This window comes from Podarcis cretensis (genome assembly GCF_951804945.1).
Source record: "Podarcis cretensis genome assembly, chromosome: 15".
Lineage (NCBI taxonomy): Eukaryota > Metazoa > Chordata > Lepidosauria > Squamata > Lacertidae > Podarcis > Podarcis cretensis.
Genome location: NC_137185.1, coordinates 2,376,614 through 2,397,559, shown reverse-complemented (window position 1 = coordinate 2,397,559; position 20,946 = coordinate 2,376,614). Strand labels below are relative to the sequence as shown.

The window sequence follows — 20,946 nt, the reverse complement described above, 5'->3', positions numbered from 1 at the left end:
GTGCTCAGTCTTAGAAGAATCTCCTAGAAAAACCACAAAATGTCATTCTACGATTACTCATTTATCCAAATTTGATACTTGAATGAACTGTTTAACAGGGCACTGTGTAAAGAGTTTGGCTTCTCATTGTGACAGTACACAAAGATGCTGTCATGCCTGTTCCAACAATTCATGGCACAAGAGATTGAGGCAGCAAAAGGCAAACAGCTGTGAAGACAACACACCAGCTCACCTGCTTGATGAATTGCAGCAGAGACCTGTGGTTCTGCTTCCAGTATTTTGGCAACTCCTCTGCCTGAGGATATTTGATGCAGCCCAGCTCAATGGTCACTTCAAAGCAATTGGTGTTTAAGTAATTCCAGTCCTGCATGCCACCTGAAGAACAATGATTTATCAGAAGAGCCCTATCAAATGCCTCTGCTTAGCAAGGACCTTTGTAGCATGATATGCACAAATAAATCTGTCACTTAATGAATTGAGAGCTAGAATTCTAATTCCAGAATGATGCCCTGAGCCTGTGAAACAAATAAGGAATGTTGCTTTTGAGCAGGTATGCGTTAGTACAAAGGACGACAGCCCAGGCTTAACATGAGGCCTGCCCAAAGGCAAGCAGGATTGTTCTTTAATGAAGAGTGTGCTTTTGACTCTTCGCATAAAAGATGCAAAAATAAAGCAAAATCACAAGGTAGGAGAAGCAAGCAGGGGATGGGAAACACTGTCTGGAAGAACATACAAGTTATTCTTTCTGCAGCACTTGTGCCCAGGTGTAAGGTAGATATAGCAAGTTAGCTTGTTTTAAACTTTTTTTTTTTTGGGGGGGGGAGATTTGAAGAGGATGCAGCCCACTGTACAATTTCCTTAGACTAAAAGAATTTCAATATAATTCTTGTTGTATTTCAATCTTGTTTGTCAGAAACAAGGTTTTCTTCACCTCTAGAATGCAAAACCACCTAGAGTGGATTGGGATGCCACAAGCTATGGCAGACAGGATTGGTTTTGCAGACTCCCGAATGAACGGTGCCTTGGTTTTACCTGGAACATTATACCACTGAGCTCCATTGGTGATGCCATGAGGGAAGTACTCGCCAGGATACATGTCCGCACAGGGGTGACCCTCAAACATCCGTGCATTCTCCTGGAAGAGCAAAGGATGACCACCTGTGAAAACTGGATTTTCTGACAGCACCAGAGTTAATGGGCTGTTTCTAGCCAACTCCTACTAGAGTAGACCTAACTGGCTACAACCAAGTGCTTTTATTTCCCAGTTACTGTGCTGCATTTGAAGACATGGACAGTTCAAACATAATGGCACCAATTAATATGCACCTGATTATCACTGTACATAAACATTAGCCCTTGAATTCAGGCCTCCCAAAGTCCAAGTCCAAACTATTTATTTATACAATTTTTCAACTTCTGTTCACAAACTTTTGTACTTGAGTAGATTAAGCAATTAATGTAATAACTTTAGTTTTTGTTCAAGAAGCCAAGGCAACATACAATGTTTAAACAATCTCACCACTTTTTCTACAAACACCTTGCAAGGTAGGTTAAGCTGAATGTGCCCCCAGTAAGTATCACAGCCGAGTTCAGATTTAAACCAAAGACACCCCAGTCTTAGTTGGACACCAACCACTGCAGACCAGTGGTTCTAAATCCTCAATCCACAAGTCACTTGCTGCTGCAAGAGTGTGTGTGTACGAAAGAGAGAAAGAAAAAGACAAAGAGAGAAAAGGAGAACAGAAATCTGGCAAGAGCTATGGCCAAAGCCATCAGGGAAAGTATTTACTTCCCCCAAATGGACAAGCCGATGATATGAGATGTAGCTCAGTCCACAGACCATGCCATTATCCACCATCTAAAACAGACATCTTATTTTGCTCACGTCACAGAATTACTCTATGTCTTTCACGGAGCTAACCTTCCTGCCATGATCTTGTACATACAACCTAAAACATCTCTGTTTACAGAAGGAAGGAGGTGTAAAACAGCTTTCCATGTTAAGAACTGAAAGCTCCGAGAATCTGATTTAAGGATTTCTCAAGGACACCCTGGGAGAAATTTTACCTTGGCATAGGAAAGTGCAATTTTCTGAAAGACTGCATCATCAGGGGATCTACTATATGTCGCAACTCCTTGTTGGTCGTCATCATAGGGGTAGTTAACCACTAAAGAGCCTGAAAAAAAATAAAGGAAAATATGGAAAATATGGACCTAACAGGTTTTTTTTTACAAGGTGGCTGCTTTGCCAACGTGCTAAATAACAAATATTACATTTTTTATATGTAACAGTGTATTTTTTGTAATATTTGGTTTAAGTTGTCTGTTGTTGCTTCAGTTTTTTGTAAACCACTTAGATTTTTAGTATATTAAGTGATATAGAAATTAAATAACTAATCAATCCATCAACAAGCAAGCCTGCTACGTCCCTAGTCTCAGGGATTAACTACAAGACAAAGCTCAGTAAACACAGGCAACAATGAAGATTGTGTAGCAACACTGAGGCCACTTACTGGAGACAGCAAGTCACATTCACTTGTCACTTAGTATGGCAAAAGACAAGGAAATGAAACAGCTACTGAGAAGCTTTGACACTGAATGCAAATGGCACTTTACTACAGGTTGTGACTTAAAAGTTGAGCAAGGACAGACTTCCCGGCTAAATGCCATCAGACAAAATGCAACTTTTTTTTAAAAAAGGTATCAATCTTGGGTCACAGCAATAGCAGCCAAGTAGCCTAGGGAACTACTAGCAATGCAATAAACTTGGGGGGGAGGGGAAGGCTAACAAGGTTGGGCTGAGCCTTCTAGAGTGTTTCTATTTACAGACATCCAAAAGGTCTTAGGATAAAGGGTGTAAGTTAAAAAAAATACCAAGCTATTATCGTTTATTTATGAATTGCTTTCTCAGAAGCATCTCAAAGCAATTTCATAATACAATAAATACATATATAAAATAATGGCATGTATAAAAAAACCATTTCAAATCCAGTACAGTTACCAACTGGGTTAAAAATCTCTTTTCAAAAAGCTGCAGAGAGCATGTTTTATAATGAGTCCCATCACTATACAACAGAGGTGGTGAGCTTCTGGCCCACAAGCCTCATTAGGTCCCCCATTTTGGTCAAGTCATGCCCACCTGCTCTACACCCAACATCACAGGTGACATCAGGTGTGGGTGGGGCAAGTTAAAATCCTGGCTCAGCCAGTTTGCAGGCACTACTAGAAGTGTCTGCAACCCCCCATGCAAAATAGCATTCTGAAAGGGCTTCCTGATAGGGGTTTGTGGAGAGCTTTTGCAAAATACTCTTGCAAGACCCACATGGTGCAGAAAAGTCATTGTGACATCAGGTGATTGACAGGTGGGTGGCCACATAGGAGATGGGGGAGATAACTATCTGGCCCACTGGCAAGATCCAGTTCCAGACCTTGAAGCACAGTTTCCTCAAGGTCCTTCCAACCACTTGCTAGATTTTCTTGCAATGACCCCAGAGGTCAGAGAAAAACATTTAGAAGGGATGGAGCTTCCACAGGCACAGTTTACCTCCACAGCTGCTTACTTAAGCTTTGCCTGCAGGGTACTCAGCAGCACAAACCTACTTTCAATCTACAAGAGACCAGGATTCTCTTACCTCCATGCAAGTTTGCAGAAAGCACAAATGGGTAGGTCTTCAGCCAGCTCATGACAGCTAATGTCTCTGGCTGTGGAGGGTCAGTGATCTGGAAGAACTGATCAGGGAAGTTCCGATTCAGGTCATAGTTGTTGCTGTTGTTTCTGCCAACAATTCCCAATCGGTCTCCTAAGGAAAGAAAACAAAGCCTGTTGAGCTTCTCAGAAGAGGCATCTTGTTGGCCTACATGAGATCAGGGTGCTAGGTTAGAAGAACCTTGCAGGGTTCTTCTGAGATTCTATTCTTTGTGTCTCTGGTCCCTCTGCTCTTCATAAACCCAAGATTACATCCTCCACCTGTTCTTACTTGCTGCCTACCTGATACCTCCCTCCAGCCTCTACCGATATATTTAAATGCCTGTTAAAAAAAACCACCTCTCCACCAAGAACAGCCATTTCCTTCTACTCTTCCTTCCTTGCACATTGCATGTTTGAAAGCAGAAAAAGCATCTTAGCTTTGTTTTATGTGAAGTGCCTGGTCTTTCTAGGCGCTCCAGAAATAATAATTCTCTTGGACCATGTTAAAATGCCAGAAATATCTGATGAAATATCCCTGGATCAGATCCTTGCCAAATAACTGTCCTCTTGCTAAAATGGAGATGAATGGAATAAGTTGCCCTTAAATGACCGATTGGGGAGATAAGATGCCACGAACAAAACAAAGGCAGGCATTCTGGCATGGCAAAAGAAAAAAACAAGGAAGTGGGACCCTCTACATCACTTGTGGTAAAAGTTGGATAATGAAAACAAATGAAAACTGTTGTCTCTCAGGAGGAATACCTTTGCCTTCCCTTAAAGCAAGGGTCGGCAAACTTTTTTTTGGAGGAGACCAGTTCAACATCCCCCAGACCTTGTGGTGGGCCGGATCACATGCACGGGGGGCAGAGAAGGCTTCTCTCTCTCCCCCAGCCCCTCCACTCCCCCTGCCTACCTATGCTGCTGCCATTAGCGCAGCGCCTCTCCCAACCATGGCTCCTGTGCCTGCCCTTGCGAGGGCTGCTTTCGGGCCGCTCATCCTGCCGCGCCACTGCCGCCGCCAGCCTCTGCCGCTCGCAAGGGCAGGCACAGGAGCCGCAGTTGGGAGAGGCGCTGTGCTGCACTCTGCCAATCGCGGCTCCTGTGCCTGCCCTTGCGAGCGGCAGAGGCTGTTGGCGGCGGGACAAGCGGCCCAAAAGGGCTGGCTGGATCCGGAGAGGTGCTGCCCAAAATGGCGCTCAGCCATCTCAGCCCAGCCCCCTTCATCCACTATGCAGGGCAGGGAGAAGGGCGCGGAGAAGCCAAGAAGAGGGAGGGAGGAGGTGCTGCGGGGGGGGGATGGCGCCGCCGAGAAAGAAAAACGGGAGGGGGGGGGAATTAACAAACAGAATCACCGATCCACGGAACGTCTGCGGGCTGGATGCTGAGGGCAATTGGGCCGGATCCGGCCCACGGACCATAGTTTGCCGACCCCTGCCTTAAAGCCACCAGTGGTGGAAAGCACAAAATGAAAACACACAGCTACCTTCATGGGCTTTCTCGTAGCCGTCAGGATTCATGGATGGCATGATGTGGATCCGAGTGTTTTGGACCAAGTCAGTTACTTCAGGATCTGTGCCATAGTTCTTGCAGAGGTACTCAATGAGATTAAGGAGAAGCTCTCTTCCTACTACCTCATTGCCATGCATATTTGCAATATACTTGAACTCTGGTTCAGCTGGATGAAAGCGGGGGTGAGGGAGGGCAGAGAGAAACATGTTAGACCAAGTAACCTCCTCTTAGTTGTTTGTCTACCTGGATGATGCACTGCATCTGGTGAACTCTATTCTAATGAAAATAGCAAGAAAATACCCACAAATCCTTAACATACTTGCAAAATAATTTGAGACAGCCAGGTTAGCATAAGAGACCACATATTGAAAGTTGTTATGCCCAGTTTTGAGCAAAACAGGCTTTCTTCACCCCCAACTGCTGGCTGGCCTTATAATAGGCTGAATAAGGGTGACAACTTGGAATAGTGGCTCAAGCCACCTCCCCTGTGGAGTCTTGAGAAGCCCCATGTGTTTTGCTGAGGTCTCTTCCCTGGTGGGGCCATGCTTCAGACAGGAAGTGACCAGCAGACAGCACAGAACACCACAAAACAGGGCATCCTCATGCCAATAGCAACCAGTGTAATGATAAGGATCAGGGGCTGCACTGTCTAAAATAAGCTTTGGGACACTGTAAGTCAAACACCCACACCTCCAGGGGAGCCCCTTCTGTGAGACGGCACAGAATGGCACCTAGTCCTACATTTGCTTGGGGTACAATAGATTGTCAAAGTATTTGGGGTGCCCCACATTTCTTGGGGTGTGCACATCTCAAGTTTCTTATTGTTGGCAAGGAGGGGCCATGCTTGACCATGTCTTCTGCCCAAAGAATCGGGCTGGACACAATTCAGTGCCAGAGGATTATGGCAGTGGATGCTAATGTCATTAAGTGTTGGTACTGATATAGCAATGAATATTTATAGGATGAACTACAGCTTGCCCCATATTTGCCTACTGGCAATGCTGACAGGGGCTGATGGGAGTTTGGAGTCCAACACCATCTGGAAGACCACAAGTTAGTCACCCCTTCACAACTGTTAGAGGGTTGTGTTTTCCTTTTGTGGTTTTCATTATTATTGTGCTGGTAAGGTGTACACATTGCCCTATTAAATGTTAAAAAAGCTAACTTACAAAAAAAAGGAGACACACTTCGATTCCACAGGAGCAAAGATATGACCGTGTCAGTCAACTGTTGACTTTCCAGCCATTTCCAACAACGGGGGAAGAAATGACCCATTATGTCTTTAGCTGGGCATTGTGTTTTTTGCAAGTGTCAAGTAATTTTAAAGGTCAGTCTTACATTTACTGGACTATTCAAGTATTGCAGATTCAAGGAATGTGAACACACACACACACACACACACACACACGGAAAAATGTGCAAGCAGCAAAAAAAGGAAGTAATAATATAGCCTCAACCAGCCCCTTCCTTGGCAGTAGAGGAATTCCTTTGGCACTACAGTACATTAGTTGAAGCCGCAATACGGAATCCAACAAAATGGATCCAAGCATCCTTACTTCCTATGTGTCATAATTTGCTTTTCTTTGAAAAGGAAAAGGAAAGGATAACAAAAAATGATCACAGTGGAAAGTTTCAAGGAGAATCATTGTAAAATTCAAACACACCGTCCAGACATATATTACATCTTCCTTGGGGAAGTGAAAGTTTAAATAGCAGTAACTGAATAATCAATGAGAACATTATCACAATGATGGAGAGGGGAGACAGATAACTGCCAAAAACCATGAAAATATCAAATGGCCAAAACGTAAGGGGGGATATCCAATGTTAGTCATGCTCAGAGTAGCTCCATTATAAAGAATGGTCTTGTTACTTAAGTCCATTGATTTAAATGGGTTTGCTCCAAGTACGCCTAACACTGGATTTTATCCAAAATTATCTTTAAAAAAATACATACATACATACATACATACATACATTCATACATACATACATCATAGTTATAAACTATGTATTTCTTGAACCGTCTTGTACATTCTTATGCAAACATATACACTTAAAATGATAAGTAATTCTGAACTTTCATTTCTGAGATAACAAGGAAAATCAAACCCAGTGCAGCCATCATTTAAGCAAAAATAATGAGCTAGTTATATTCAACAGAAGTTATAATAGAACTTGCATTTAGGAAACAGAACTCAAGCATCCCAAAGGAGTCCCAATAAAATCTAAAGCTGGAGAATAAAAAAAATCTGTAAATCAAGCTCAGTCTCTAAAATACAATCCCCCTCCCCTTTCATTGTTTAACTGAAGAACTCTCTGTTACAAATTCTTATTACAAAAAAGAGCTTCCAGACAAGTTTTGACTTGCATAGCATGTTCCAGAGAATTAGGACTTGACAATAAAGATTTTGATACCCAAAATCTAATCTTCAAAATCTAATAAAGGCAGAAAGAGAACAAGTAGCTGGCAGTTGACTAGTTAATGAGGCTAATTTCCCCACTTGCAATTAACCCTTTCAGTACTGCACTGTATTAAGAGAGAGAGAGAAAGATCTCCTGAGGTTTCAAGATAAAAAGAAAATGGGAAGAACAAAAGATATCTGAAGTATTCTGCAAAACCAGCAACAACAGCTTCCTGTGGAGCCCAGCACAAGGTATCTGATACTAAGAGGCTTGCTTTTTTTGCAAGGAGACTCTTTATTTGCAAGCAGAAAGTCCCCAGTTCAATCCACAATTGCACCCCCAGGTCGGGCTAGAAAAGAATCCTTGCCTGAAACCCTGGAGAGCCACAGTCAGTGAGTGTAGACAACACAGAATTAGATAGACCAATGGCTTGACTCAGAATAAGGCAGATAATTTTCATATTCTGCTCAGCTCACTGGAAGAAAGCACTACATCTTTAGAGATAATACCTGCAGAATGCAACCTGGATAGGAGCAGCCACAGTAACAAGGTGGCTTCAGCCAGCTGTGCACAAACCCAGCTTAGTTAAATGCTTTCTCTTATACCTTCAGAGATTGGGTCTCAGTTCTACCTCTGCGGTGCTCCAGCGCCTGCACCCTTGGAGGAATGTCTTTTTGCTCCAAAGTTTCTATTGAAGCACACCAATTATTTTTTAAGGACCCCTGGATGGTTACGTCCAGTCAAAGGCAACTATGGGTTTGTGGCGCTCATCTCGCTTTCAGGCCGAGGGAGCCAGCGTTTGTCCACAGACAGTTTTTCGGGTCATGTGGCCAGCATGACTAAACCGCTCCTGGCACACGAACGACCGTGACGAGTGCCAGAGCACAAAAAACACCGTTTACCTTCCCGCTGCAGTGGTACCTATTTATCTACTTGCACTGGCATGCTTTCAAACTGCTAGGTTGGCAGGAGCTGGGACAGAGCAACAAGAGCTCACTCCGTCACGGGGATTCGAACCACTGACCTTCTGATCAACAAGTCCAAGAGGTTCAGTCGTTTAGACCACAGCGCCACCCGCATCCCTGGGAAGCACATTCATAGAAGCAAGAGAGCCATAGGCTAAATTAACTACCTGCTTCGTGGATGCCTGGGTTGTCAGATATTTCCATGACATACAATTCCAGCTGCTTCACCGACTTGCCAACTGAGTAGAGGCGAGCGATATTTGGGTACTCAGTAGCATATTTCCTCAGGAAGATTTCCATGTCAGGGAAATGATGATGGCGGAATTCCTCTGGTTGGATCGCTTGGTGGAAGGAAGTTGTTCTATTTGCATCAATGGTGTTGGTGGTGTTGGTAACAGACTCTGTGGTGGCTAGTGGCACATCCTGGGTTGGGTCAGAGGCCGGCACTGCTATTGAAGGTTGCAAGGAGAAGTCCACAACAGTTGCATTCCCTTCCTTGACTTCTACATTCACTTTGGTGACTGGCAGGTAGCTGCAAAAAAAGAGAAATGGATACAAGAACTTTCCTTCAGCTTCAAATTCAATCTGCTTGGCCTCACCTAGGAAGATATGAAATACAGGCTAACTAAAACTCTGATTATGATCAGACAGCACGAAGATTAGAAACTTCCTCAAAACAATCCTGAGGACCCCCACCCAGGAAAAACCTTTCAGTTCAGAAATCAAGGCCATCGGCACCTGGAGGAAGATATATTACAACATTCAGGCTGTATCTACATACAACTGCTATGAAGAGAGTTCCCCTGGATACAGTGGAACTAACTCTTGGGTAAATATGAACAGAGTTGTTGTCATTCAATACTTGGTAAAACGTGGTTTTTAATATAAAGTCCACTTCATCTTCATTATTATTCCCATTTCACAGACGGAAAACTGAAGCTGAAAGATCACAAGGCCATCTACTTAATTTCTGCATCTAATCCCACGGTCCCCATGTCAAAACCCAATTCTGTTTGCTGAGCCAAAACAGCTTGTCACCATACAAGTCTTTCCACCTTATCTACAAAGAATTTAGCAAAGCACAGTTAAGGGTAGGAAGGGTGCTTAATTCTCATGGGAACTCAAGGAGCCCTTCCTTGCCCTTGGACTTGGCCTGCCTCTTGCTTCTGTTTGCATAAAGCAATATGAGCAAACGGTTCAGGGTGATACGAGACAAGGCAGCAAGAATGGCTTCTACTGTTTCAGGGAAGGAGCTTCCAACTAGGAGCAGCCTTGCCAAGTGCAAGAGAGACAGCAGCACAGTGTCTTTGCCAGCATCAGAGACTTTACCCCATGACAGCAGCTGTGATGTTGTAGGTCCCAGGCACCAGCAGTCTGTGATAGTCACCAAACCAGTCAGTTGTGATGTTGTGATCAATCCCAGCCACAGCAATAGTTGCATTTTCCAAGCCAGCCCCAGTCACCAAATCCCTCACAAACCCTTTGATTCCAATGTGAACCTGCACAGATTAAACATGAAATAGATCAAAAGACAGGCACATCATTGAAGAGCAATATGATTCTTTGACTCATCACCATGGTTGTTGCTGTTTTTTTTACTCTATAAAACTTCTCATTTCATGCTTAGAGTTCACTATGAAAGGTACATAGTGCTATTAAATTCATAGGCAAACAATGACACACATAATACAGCCTTTTCCACCAAGATATAAAAACTGCACCTCCAATGCACAAACAGAATTAGAGACTGGCATATTTGTGTGTTACTTGAAAGTTCATTTATGCTTTTCTGAATCACTTTTTTATTATCTGAGTTACAGAATATTAAGTAGACAAGACAAAAAAGAGTATCAGCTATCAGCATTTAGATCTGTCTGAAATGTGAGATGCAGCTGCAGATTAGTGTAACTATGCTTGCATTTCCCATTCCTTTATCTGTAGGGAAAAAAGAGGCTGCATTTGTCCCCCATACTCTTCCACTATAATAGAACAGAGAGAGTCATTCAATCCTGTGACATAATTCTGTAAAACAGCAGCAAAAGACAACTTGTGCTCTTTTTATCAGGCTTGCAAAAGGCAACTGCAGTTGGAGACACCCAGTCGCCACTTTAGGGGAAAGGTGTGCTGCTTTTTTTTAGTTGCAATTGCTTTTGCTTAGAGGCCTGTCTCAAAATGGATGCTGTTTGACTAGAATGCTCTCTCTGTCTTGAAAACACCACACCACACACAGAAGAAGCCTTTCAAACCACATCTACAGCAACAACCACCTACAGGAAGGTTTATACTGAACCAATGCCACAATTCTGAGGGCAAAAAGAGGGCAGGGTGCCAGGAAGAACGGGGATTCATGCTAAATGACATCAAGGCTAATATATAGGTGACATTAGCTTAATGGACACACCTCTTGTTTAGGGTGATAGAAAATGATTAGAAACAAAATAAAACATACATCAGAGATATTTCCTGACTGTTGCTTGGTCATAAATATGGGTTGTATTCAATGTTGGTCCTGTTTGGAGCAGACCCGTTGAAATTAATGGCTATGACTAGCTTAAGTTTAATAACTTCAGTGGGTCTCCTCTTAGTAGAAATTAATTGGAGACAACAACTAGTATCTGCTTGTTTCATTTGTTATTAATTTTTTTAATCACTTTCCACAGAAGTGTCTCAAGGGTGAAGTTTAATAAAAATAGCCAAAACAAAAACAAAAAAACCCCAGCAGATATATTTAAATGAAACCAACCAATAATAAAATAAAATAAAATAAAATAAAATAAAATAAAATAAAATAAAATAAAATAAAATAAAATAAAATAATAAAATAAAATAAAATAAAATAAAATAAAATAAAATAAAATAAAATAAAATAAAATAAAATAAAGAATATTACACCCATGGCAGAGACCTACTCATCCAACTGAGAAAAAAACCCCATCAGGACAAACATGTATTCAGTTGTTTCCGGAAAATGTAGGTATCAGTCATATTACATTTTGTGAGCTTTCTGCTTTGTCTGATTGGCCTAGGGTGTAGTTGAGGAACGCTCAACACTTACAGGAAATGAAACCCCAATGCCTGTGAATTGGGTCATCACCTTTCAACACAAGTACATATCCATGTGACAGATGGAAGTATTTGACATTCAAACAGCCTGCAAAAGGGCCAAAACAATGTCTTACTTTTTCAATGAAGGTGAGAAGAGATTCCCGGTTATTCTCCCATTCCTTCTCAAGCTGCGAAGCTGGTGGGTATTTACAGCAGGAAAGCTCAAAGGTGACTTCAAAGCAATTGGCCCACAAGTAGTTATAATCCTGCATGCCACCTAAGGAATTTAAAGGGAAGTATTAAAGTACTATCACTCAAGAGACTTCTGCCATCAGCAGTATTTCTTTACATTATTTTAAACTAGCAACCTTTTACTTTCCAATGCTTATGTATTCTAAGGGGGGGAAACCACTGCAGTTTTGAAATCAGTCTGCCACTTTGATTCAAAATGGCATCCAGTTGTATCCAAACATAGCTGAAAACAAACTCATTGAACTCAGGAACCATCATGCAAAAGGTGGTCGCAATATCTTAAGAAGTGTCCAAATAGTGTATTATCAGTTATCTTACTAGACTAGAAAAACTCAGTGTCTTTAACTGAAGTGGGGGAGAAAATTAAGCCAAAAGCAAAACCCAGGTGCTGTGGCTTTGGCTCTGGAATGGAATATAGAAGGTAACACATTTAATAGGTAAATACCCCAACCCCTTACAGGCAAACAGAACTGAGGATCCAGCAGCTTCTCTTATTTGCCATCTCTAGCCACATTGTCAGAAAAAGCTAAGAATGTGATTAAAGCATAAGCCATGCTTCCTTCACTTCTTGCAAGTACCTGGCCAGCATCACCACCACCACCACAGTCGATCCCTTCAACCAACCCTCCATGAGAGGTCCAGAGGGTGGCAATACGAGAACAGGCCTTTTCTAGGGTGGTTCCCCATTTGTGGAATGCCCTCCCCCGGTAGACTTGCCTGGTGCCTTCATTATACATCTTTAGGCACCAGACAAAATTGCTTCCTCTATAATCAGGCCTTTGGATGATTAAACAATCTATGGCCTTTTAAATGTGTTGGTTGGAGGGGGACTGTTATTGGTTTGGTTATGTATTCTGTGTTCTCATTTTGTATTATTATGCTGTAAATTGCCCTGTGGTCTTTGGATGAAGGGCACTATACAAATTTAATTAATACATAAATAAAATAAAGGCATTTTTACTTCTTTTCAGAGCAATTTTATCAGACAGGATCTTCTGTGTTCTTAACCTCCAACAGTTCAGCACTTGGTGATAAACAGGATTAGAAGTCCCAAGGGACACTGGCCAGATCAGCATATCATTCTTTAAATGCCTATGTAAACTTATATGGGTTTCAGTACCACAGTGACAAAGGCTTTCTGTTATTTGTTACACAGTATAATGCTCTTCAAGATACTCATGTTATACAAGCAAGGCATCTCTTTGGAAGGCAGCACTCCATGGAAAGCAAGCTACAAGCTTTATTCCCTTGGAGGAGAAAAAATATTCTATTAAACATCCCATACCTTTATTTCAAGGATCTCCAGGCAGTGTACATAGTTTGCCCTCATCCCATTCTTATCCTTACAATAACCCTGTGATATAGGCTAGGCTAAGAGAGAAGGTCCTACAGTAAGCTTTATGGTAAAGTAGGGATTTGAAAAATTTATTATTATTATTATTATTATTATTATTATTATTATTATTTCTATGCCGCCCATCTTACTGGGTTGCTCTAGTCATTCTGGGCAGCTTCCAACAAATTATATCAAATACCATAAACTTCCCTACACAGGGCTGCCTTCAGATGTCTTCTAAAAGTCAGATAGTTGTTTGTTTCAATGACATTGACAGGAGGACGTTTCACAGGGTGGGCGCAAACTACTGAGAAGGCCCTCTGCCTGGTTCCCTGTAACCTAACTTCTCACAATCAGGGAACTGCCAGAAGGCCCTCAGAGCTGGATCTCAGCCTTCAGGTATACAGGGCCGAACCCAGGGCTTCCCTGTCCTAGACTGACTCACCAACCACAACACTGAGCTGGCTGGCTCTTCACATTACCAGAAACTGTAGCACGAGGTTGATTGCAACAGATCAAGACCAAAGGCAACTCTTCAGTAGACAAAATTGTTTTATTTTGTTTTTTGTGGGTTGGGAGGGGAGGTAGACACAAAAGAATGTTAACAAGGTTAGTGAAATATGACCGAAGGAAAAAAGCCTTGCCCATCCAAGCTCATGTAACTCTGCACCTTTGAAAGTGCCAAGTAACAGAAAGATTCTGCTCAGAAGAGTTACAACATTTGGGTTAGTGTGCAATTCATTTAGTAAGTGACAAATCTGAGAAAATGTGGTGTGGATGGTGCGTAAGAGATTAACTAAACTGGACGGTTAATGGCCATTTCCCTAGATAGCCTTTAGCTCCTCCTGGCAACTCTATTTCAGCAGTTGCACACTTAAAATGAGTGGGTTATACAGTACCAAGTTTTTAAGGCAGAAAAAATATCTGAAGGGAATTAAGAAGGAAGTGGCCTTAGTGTGAACCTGTTCCCCTTCCGAAAATCTACACTAGTTGTTGCTTATCTTCAGACTACGAATTCCCATTACATCACATTCATGGTGGTGACCTCTTACCAAAAGGCATTGCTTAGTTTCCTGTTTTCCACACAGTGAAAGTGTTCTAACACCACTGAAATCACACTAACAATATGATTCTATGCATGTTTAGGGAATGAATAAAAACTTTTAAACTAGTGGTTAGATACTGCAAGGGAATATATTTCTATGGCATTTCCACAGGCCACTAACCACCTGACATTAGCAACCAAGTGAACCTGATTCACCAAATCTTTAAAAGCTAGTCAGAATACGTGGCCCTTGAGATAGCCACTAAAAAAAATACATAATAATCTTCAGTTCAAGCAGGCAATAAAGAGATGAATGTGCAAGTGAAATGGCAGCACCAGGCAAACCAACCGAACTAAAGCAGTCACATCTGAACTAAAGAACCTACATCAGGGATAGGAGATGAGAGCAAACCTTATCGCTCATCAGCCAGAAAACATGGAAGATCATGGCCAGAGTGCAAACAACAAAACTGAGAACATTTTCCTGGTTGTTAGAAAGTTATGCAGCTTATGCTTGGCAAAAAGGAAGCCCTCACAAACTTGGGAATCAAACTGGCTTCCTGCAGGAGCTCACACAGGGGATGCTACTGTTGGTGAACCTATATTCTACCTAACAGAGGGTTCTATCCACCGTTAATAATCACAAAGCAACTACTCTATTCCGAACTTAAAGATGGAAAGCGTAATGCTGGTGGTCAACGAAAGAAGCTTAAAGACTGTCTCAAGGCAAATCTAAAAAAATGTAGTATAAACACTGACAACTGGGAAACACTGGCCTGCGAGTGCTCCAGTTGGAGAACAGCCTTTGCCAAAGGTGTCGTGGGCTTTGAAGACATTCGACCTCAGGACGCAAGGGAGAAATGTGCTAGGAGGAAGGCACGCTTGGCAAATCCACACCATGATAAGCTCCCGCCTGGAAACCAATGTCCCCACTGTGGAAGGACGTGTGGATCAGGAACTGGCCTCTACAGTCACTTACGGACTCATTGTTAAAACCGTGTTTATGGAAGACTATCTTACTTGGCTACAAGTGATTGCCAAAGAGGAGGAGGAGGAGGAGGAGGAGAACAGTTGTATAGTTCTTTATCTGTTTGACATCAGATGGGAAGGCGTTCCACAGTACGGGCGCCACTACCGAGAAGGCCCTCTGCCTGGTTCCCTGTAACTTTGTTTCTCACAGTGTGGGAACTGCCAGAAGGCCCTTGGCGCTGGACCTCAGTGTCCAGGTTGAATGGTGGGGGTGGTCATACGTTAGTCGTACATAGACCAGACCCATTTAAATTAAGGAGCATGACTAGCTTATCATCCATTAATTTCAATGAGTTTCTGAGTAAAATTTATTTGGGTGCAACCCTGAACTTTTGAGCAGAACTTGCCACTGTGAAGAGTGAATTAACTTAGTCCCTTCAGGATATCCTGGTTCAAAATTAAATGACAAGTTTACAGCTTCACAAGCATTCACTCATTCTGTCTGCTTGTGATACACTGTTGATTTAGTAAACCCAGAGCTTCCACCACAATTTGGGTGTGTCTGTAGTGGAAAGGAAACAGGAAAAGAGCTGGCAACTACTGGTAAACAGCAATGAAGGAGAACCTTTATTTGAACAGTTAGTTAGGCATGTGGCCAGCCAAAATAAGATGTGTTCACATGACTGGTGCAGTATTTCTAAAAAGTTTAATGCTACTAGGACAAAAGAGAGATGTTTATCCATCAACACATCTGATACTTATGTTGATTATAAAAACAAAATTAGTTAAATGCTGAGCAGGGTTTCTATAGACATGAATAATTCACAATACACATAATTTTCATTTTTAATGTTAACCGCAATTGCAATTCTAAAATTAAGGTAGTTTGGCATAAAATCTGATAATGTTTGAAGTATCTTTGTTGTTGTTGAGCAAATATTGTAGTGATTAGTTGACCAAATAATTTTGAGAAGCCAAAAAGAATGTCAGGGGAAGGACAAGTATAATGAGCTCTGGCTTCACTTTAAAAGTCAACTTCTATCAGGCTACAGTAAGTGAGAGAAGGGAGGGAGGGCCACCTCTTAGGCTCAACTGAGAGACCAATAACTTTTGGCTTTCCTCTCTTTGAACTGCTTCCATTCCAGCTGGCCATTGTAAGAACACTAAAAACTAGTGTCTGTCTGTGTTTCCTTTTCTCTCCTCCCTCCTAATTCCTTTTGTGTTACGTATTTTAGTCTGTAAGCCTGAGAACAAGTACTATTTTATTACTGATCTTTGCAACCACTCAGGGAACGTTTTCAGTTAAAGAGTGGGGCAAAAATACTTTAAATAAGGAGAAATGAGATTATCTACAAGCAATTATTGCAAGTATTTTGTAAATGGTTTTAGGTAAGAAAAAAATATCAGAAAAAATGTGGGTCTAAAGCAGGCAATGAAAAAGAAACGGTGCAATATGCTTTTCAAATTTGATTAGCATGTCAAAAAAATCTAAGTAAACACGCATAGCTTTGACACTGTAAATCTGTATGGAAATACTAACATAAAAACCTTTCTAATGCAACTGATGCTACTTTTTGAGCTGTGTTATAACCTGGGTGACATACCCAAATTACTTCTGTTGAGGTTAAACACCATTTCAAAGTCATGTAAATCCTATGCTCAGCCACCAGTAAAGCTCAGAAGCTCACCATCAGGTGTGATAATAAAGGCTAACATACCATACTGGCAGTCACTCCCACAGGAAGACCCTATAATTTTTTTTTCTATCACAGTTAAATTCCCAAAAATGAAATTATTTTATGCAACCTAGGAATTGTAAGTTTTGGAAGACTGGTCCTTGGGTTCTCTCCAATTGCACCATGTGTTGCAATTATAAGCAAACTTTCTTGGGAACTTTATTTTTCAAGTGCCTCATTTTTTTCAAATTACAGCTTTACAGAGATTAAGGAAAACACAATCCTTGCCTGAAGCCTTACAGCATAATAGGCAAAATACAAAAAAAAAGGGGGGGGGGGAAAGAGAATGTGGGACCGAACAGGAAAACAAGCAAGATTAGGCACCAGTTAGTCGTGAAGTTCAAATGAATTCAGCAATGCTTACTTTCAAGTCAGCATATTTCGGAGGGCTCTGCATGACAGCTACAGACAAATTCAGTACTCTGAATGCAGATAAGCAACACTGGTACCAAAGACAGCTCAAAGACCACATGCTCAAGCAAAGCAGCCTCAAGTCCAATGGAGTATCTATACCCATCAACCTACGTCTTACAGGCCATATTCAACAGTAAAAGGATGGCACACAGTAGTGCTCCATAAGTGCTTTGTAAATCTGGGAGAAAGTTTCTCCTGTTAAAACAAAATTAGGCAACACCAACAGACAGCTAGCTAGCTAGCTGCAATGTGCCAAAGCAAGCTATAAAAGTTTGCTTATATCTTAAAAAAATGTTTGACAACAATTGAGCCAGGCATTTTCTTTACATAGCTTTTGTTGAATGATATATGAAATGCAAACACATAGAATCAATAAACAGCACCAATCATGTCATCACCCTGATGCTGCCTGCAGGATTCCAGCAGCAGTAAAGTGACAATAAAGAGCAACATGCTACTCTTTTGGAAGACACTAGTAAAGTAGTTCACTTGAGCAGCCTACCTTCCACGTCGTACCACTGAGCACCATTGGTGATGCCATCTTGGAAAGTTTCTTCTTCCTCCCCAGGGCAGTTTGGGGTGCCGGTTTTCATTATTGGATGGTTTGATGCATAAGCCTTTGCCAAATACCTGAATACCTCATCATCGGCAGATTTGCTGTACACCCCAGAGGTCTTGTGCACAGCGGAGTCATCAAATGGATAGCTTGCAACAACAGATCCCCCGTGCAGGTTCCCGGAAAGCACAAACCTGTTTTCAACAGAAGCGCAACAGTCATCAGAACCAGAAAAGATAACTGCAGGGTAAAGATGCAATTAGATTAATGTGGCATGTTTTATCCCATCACACTAAATTTCTTTAATGAAGCAGCACAATCAACATTTGGAGGAAACACGGTGGCTCTTTTTAGAAACTGCAAAACAACTTGTCAACAAAAGAAGAAGATTCCTGAGTAAGTGTGATGCAGTTTACAGTGCTGCGTTTAGAAGGGGGGACCACGCCAACCCCCGTATTTTAAAAGCCAGTTCACAATGAAGGAACTAGTATTAGAGGTGAAAGCCAATTCAGACCATTATCAGCAATTAAGTTGGCAAACAAACTGGGTGCTAAACACAAGAAACCAGGTCATAAAAATAAGTTACAAGCAGCAGAACCTACAAGCATAGAAATTTTAGGGTGACTATTCCTATAAGCTTGTCAACACCAATTGAGATTCAGACTGATGGGAATTAAGTTTGCAAACCAGTTAGGAAATGGAAGTGCCTAGGAAACAGCAAAGATTTCCTTAGCCCTGTCACAAGTGACTGTACTCTTTAAGCTTTTTTCTCAGCTGATAAAGGAACCTAGGGTTCCTTCCAAAAGCACTTGATATTACGCATTTGGATTTTTTTAAACCTGCCAAGATCAGAAAAGCCCCATTTTAACAAACTACTGAGCACCAACCAGAACACTGCATTCTATTCAAGAAAAACAACTCATAAATTGTTAAACTAAAGCATGCATAAAGCTTGATGTTTATTCAGTTTTGTACCAGTGACATAGTATTGCAATTGTAATCATTTTAAGCCCTATAACAAGGCAGAAGGGCAACCACAAAGGACTACCTTGTTTAGTCAGCTTTAGCGGCTTCTGTTATTTTAATTTGAGGTAATTTTAAACAGATAGAGCTGAGAGAATGTAGATTTGAATGTGCATTGTCACATGGAAGATCTTGAGACACCCAACATAGGAAGTCAGATTTTGTACATTAGAACGGCAACAAGCACATTCGCAAATCCTTATTGGGCTCTTGTTTTCATTCAGGCAGAAAAACATCAACAGAACATCAAGACCACTGCATGATAATAAATTTCAAGTTTGGAAGAATAGTACTTTGCAGTGACCAAAGGCAACACTGCTTCTTACCATGTTTTTGCCACAAGCAAACCCAGTTCTCCTCTCAGTAGCCAATACGTTCCTGTGCAAAGGGGACAGGCCATACAAACAGCATCTTCTCCAACCATAACTACCCCCCAACCAGCCCAGAAATCCTAACCATTCACAGTACAGTTGTATCTTGGTTCTCAAACGCCTTGGTACTTGTATGTTTTGGCTCCCAAACACCGAAAACCCGGAAGTAAGTGTTCTGGTTTTCAAACTTTTTTTGGAAGCCGAATGTCTGACGCAGCTTCCACTTGAGTGCAGGAAGCTCCTGCAGCCAATTGGAAGCTGCGCCTTGGTTTTCAAACATTTTAGGAAGTCGAACAGACTTCCGGAATGGATTACATTCAAGAACCAAGATACGACAGTATCAAAAATGTGCAATCCCTTGGACCTTCAGAATCAAAAATTGTTTTAAAGTCCCATCATAACCACAGATACTTCTTCAAGGGTAAAATCCTCTCTCCGTGGCTTCTCTAACTACACACTCCAGATCTCCTACCCAGTTCTCTACAACAATAAAGGCCACCTGGAAACTGGCTTCACCCACAAAAGACCACCTATACTGAGAATCATTTACTGAAACCTTGTTGTCTGTTTCCCCTTCACAAGAGTTGTTAAGGGTGGTGACACAGAACAGGACCAGGCTATCTCCGTGACAGCACGAAGGAACTTACTTCCTAGGAGTCCCATCTGGCTTAGTTAAGGTCTCTCACCTCAGTTTTTAAGTACCAGGTGATGGAAATGTGTTTAACTGCTGGTGTTTCTGTCACTTCTATTTAGTTGTTATGTTGGTTTCTTTCTGATAGTACAGTATTATGTTTTTATTTCTTTAATCCACTTTGTGACATAGGGAAGGGGATTAAGAGCAGATAGCACCAAGGGAACTGGAAAATAACCAACACAGCACCTGAGCCTCAAGAGGATGCCAGGAATGAAGAGAGGAAAATTACAGTTGCCCAACACATTTTGGCATGTCACCTTCTTTGGGTCATGACATTTTCTCCCTCTTCTACATTTACTCTTCTGTATGAAAAACAGCAATGGTGTGGCAATAAACCAAAACACAATTGCAGTTTTCAATAAATGTTTTCATCCCTAGTATCTAGTTGAGGCTTTGCCTCCTGATTTTTGGTTTCCAGCCAAAAATGTAGAAAATACTTCCATCCCCACATGAGAAAATAAGCTAGCTCCTGGGCTTCAAAAAGGGACAAGCCAAGACATCCAATTATCCAGTGTCCCCAACCCAGTACAGCAGAACTGCCACCCATGGACCTCTTAAAACCTTCCACTGCACCCCCAAATAACATAGACAGCATATGAGGCGGCCCAGCCCTGACTGAAACACCCAGTAGGGATCCCACCACCTAAGCCAAGAAGCTCTGCCAACCAATGAAAGCTCAACTGGCTCAGCACTATTAGACCTGGCCCCCAAGGAAAAGCCTGGCCTGCCAAGCATCATGTAAGATTCTACACTTAGGCAGGAAGAACCAGCAGCACAAATATAACACAGCAGCTGCCTGAATTGCCAGTAGTACATGTGAAAAGGATCTAGGGGTGTTAGGAAACCACAAGCTGAACATGAGTCAACAGTGTGATGCAGAAGTAAAAAGAACTCAGGCTATTCTAGGCTGCATCAACAGAAGTCTCATGTCCAGATC

General features: G+C 41.9%; 1 protein-coding gene across 1 annotated transcript in view; it reads right to left on the bottom strand.

Moving 5' to 3' along the window:
- The window catches only part of CPD (carboxypeptidase D), a 36,137-nt gene that overhangs the window by 11,066 nt on the left and 4,125 nt on the right, over positions 1-20,946 (bottom strand). Inside the window, exons 2-10 of the mRNA XM_079955388.1 lie at positions 17,868-18,115; positions 11,748-11,890; positions 9,898-10,067; positions 8,736-9,100; positions 5,172-5,363; positions 3,633-3,800; positions 2,068-2,177; positions 1,033-1,135; positions 233-375 (exon numbers count right to left, since the gene is read on the bottom strand). Of these exons, the coding sequence (XP_079811514.1) occupies positions 233-375; positions 1,033-1,135; positions 2,068-2,177; positions 3,633-3,800; positions 5,172-5,363; positions 8,736-9,100; positions 9,898-10,067; positions 11,748-11,890; positions 17,868-18,115 (1,642 nt within the window). The remainder of the gene's footprint in view (positions 1-232; positions 376-1,032; positions 1,136-2,067; positions 2,178-3,632; positions 3,801-5,171; positions 5,364-8,735; positions 9,101-9,897; positions 10,068-11,747; positions 11,891-17,867; positions 18,116-20,946) is intronic.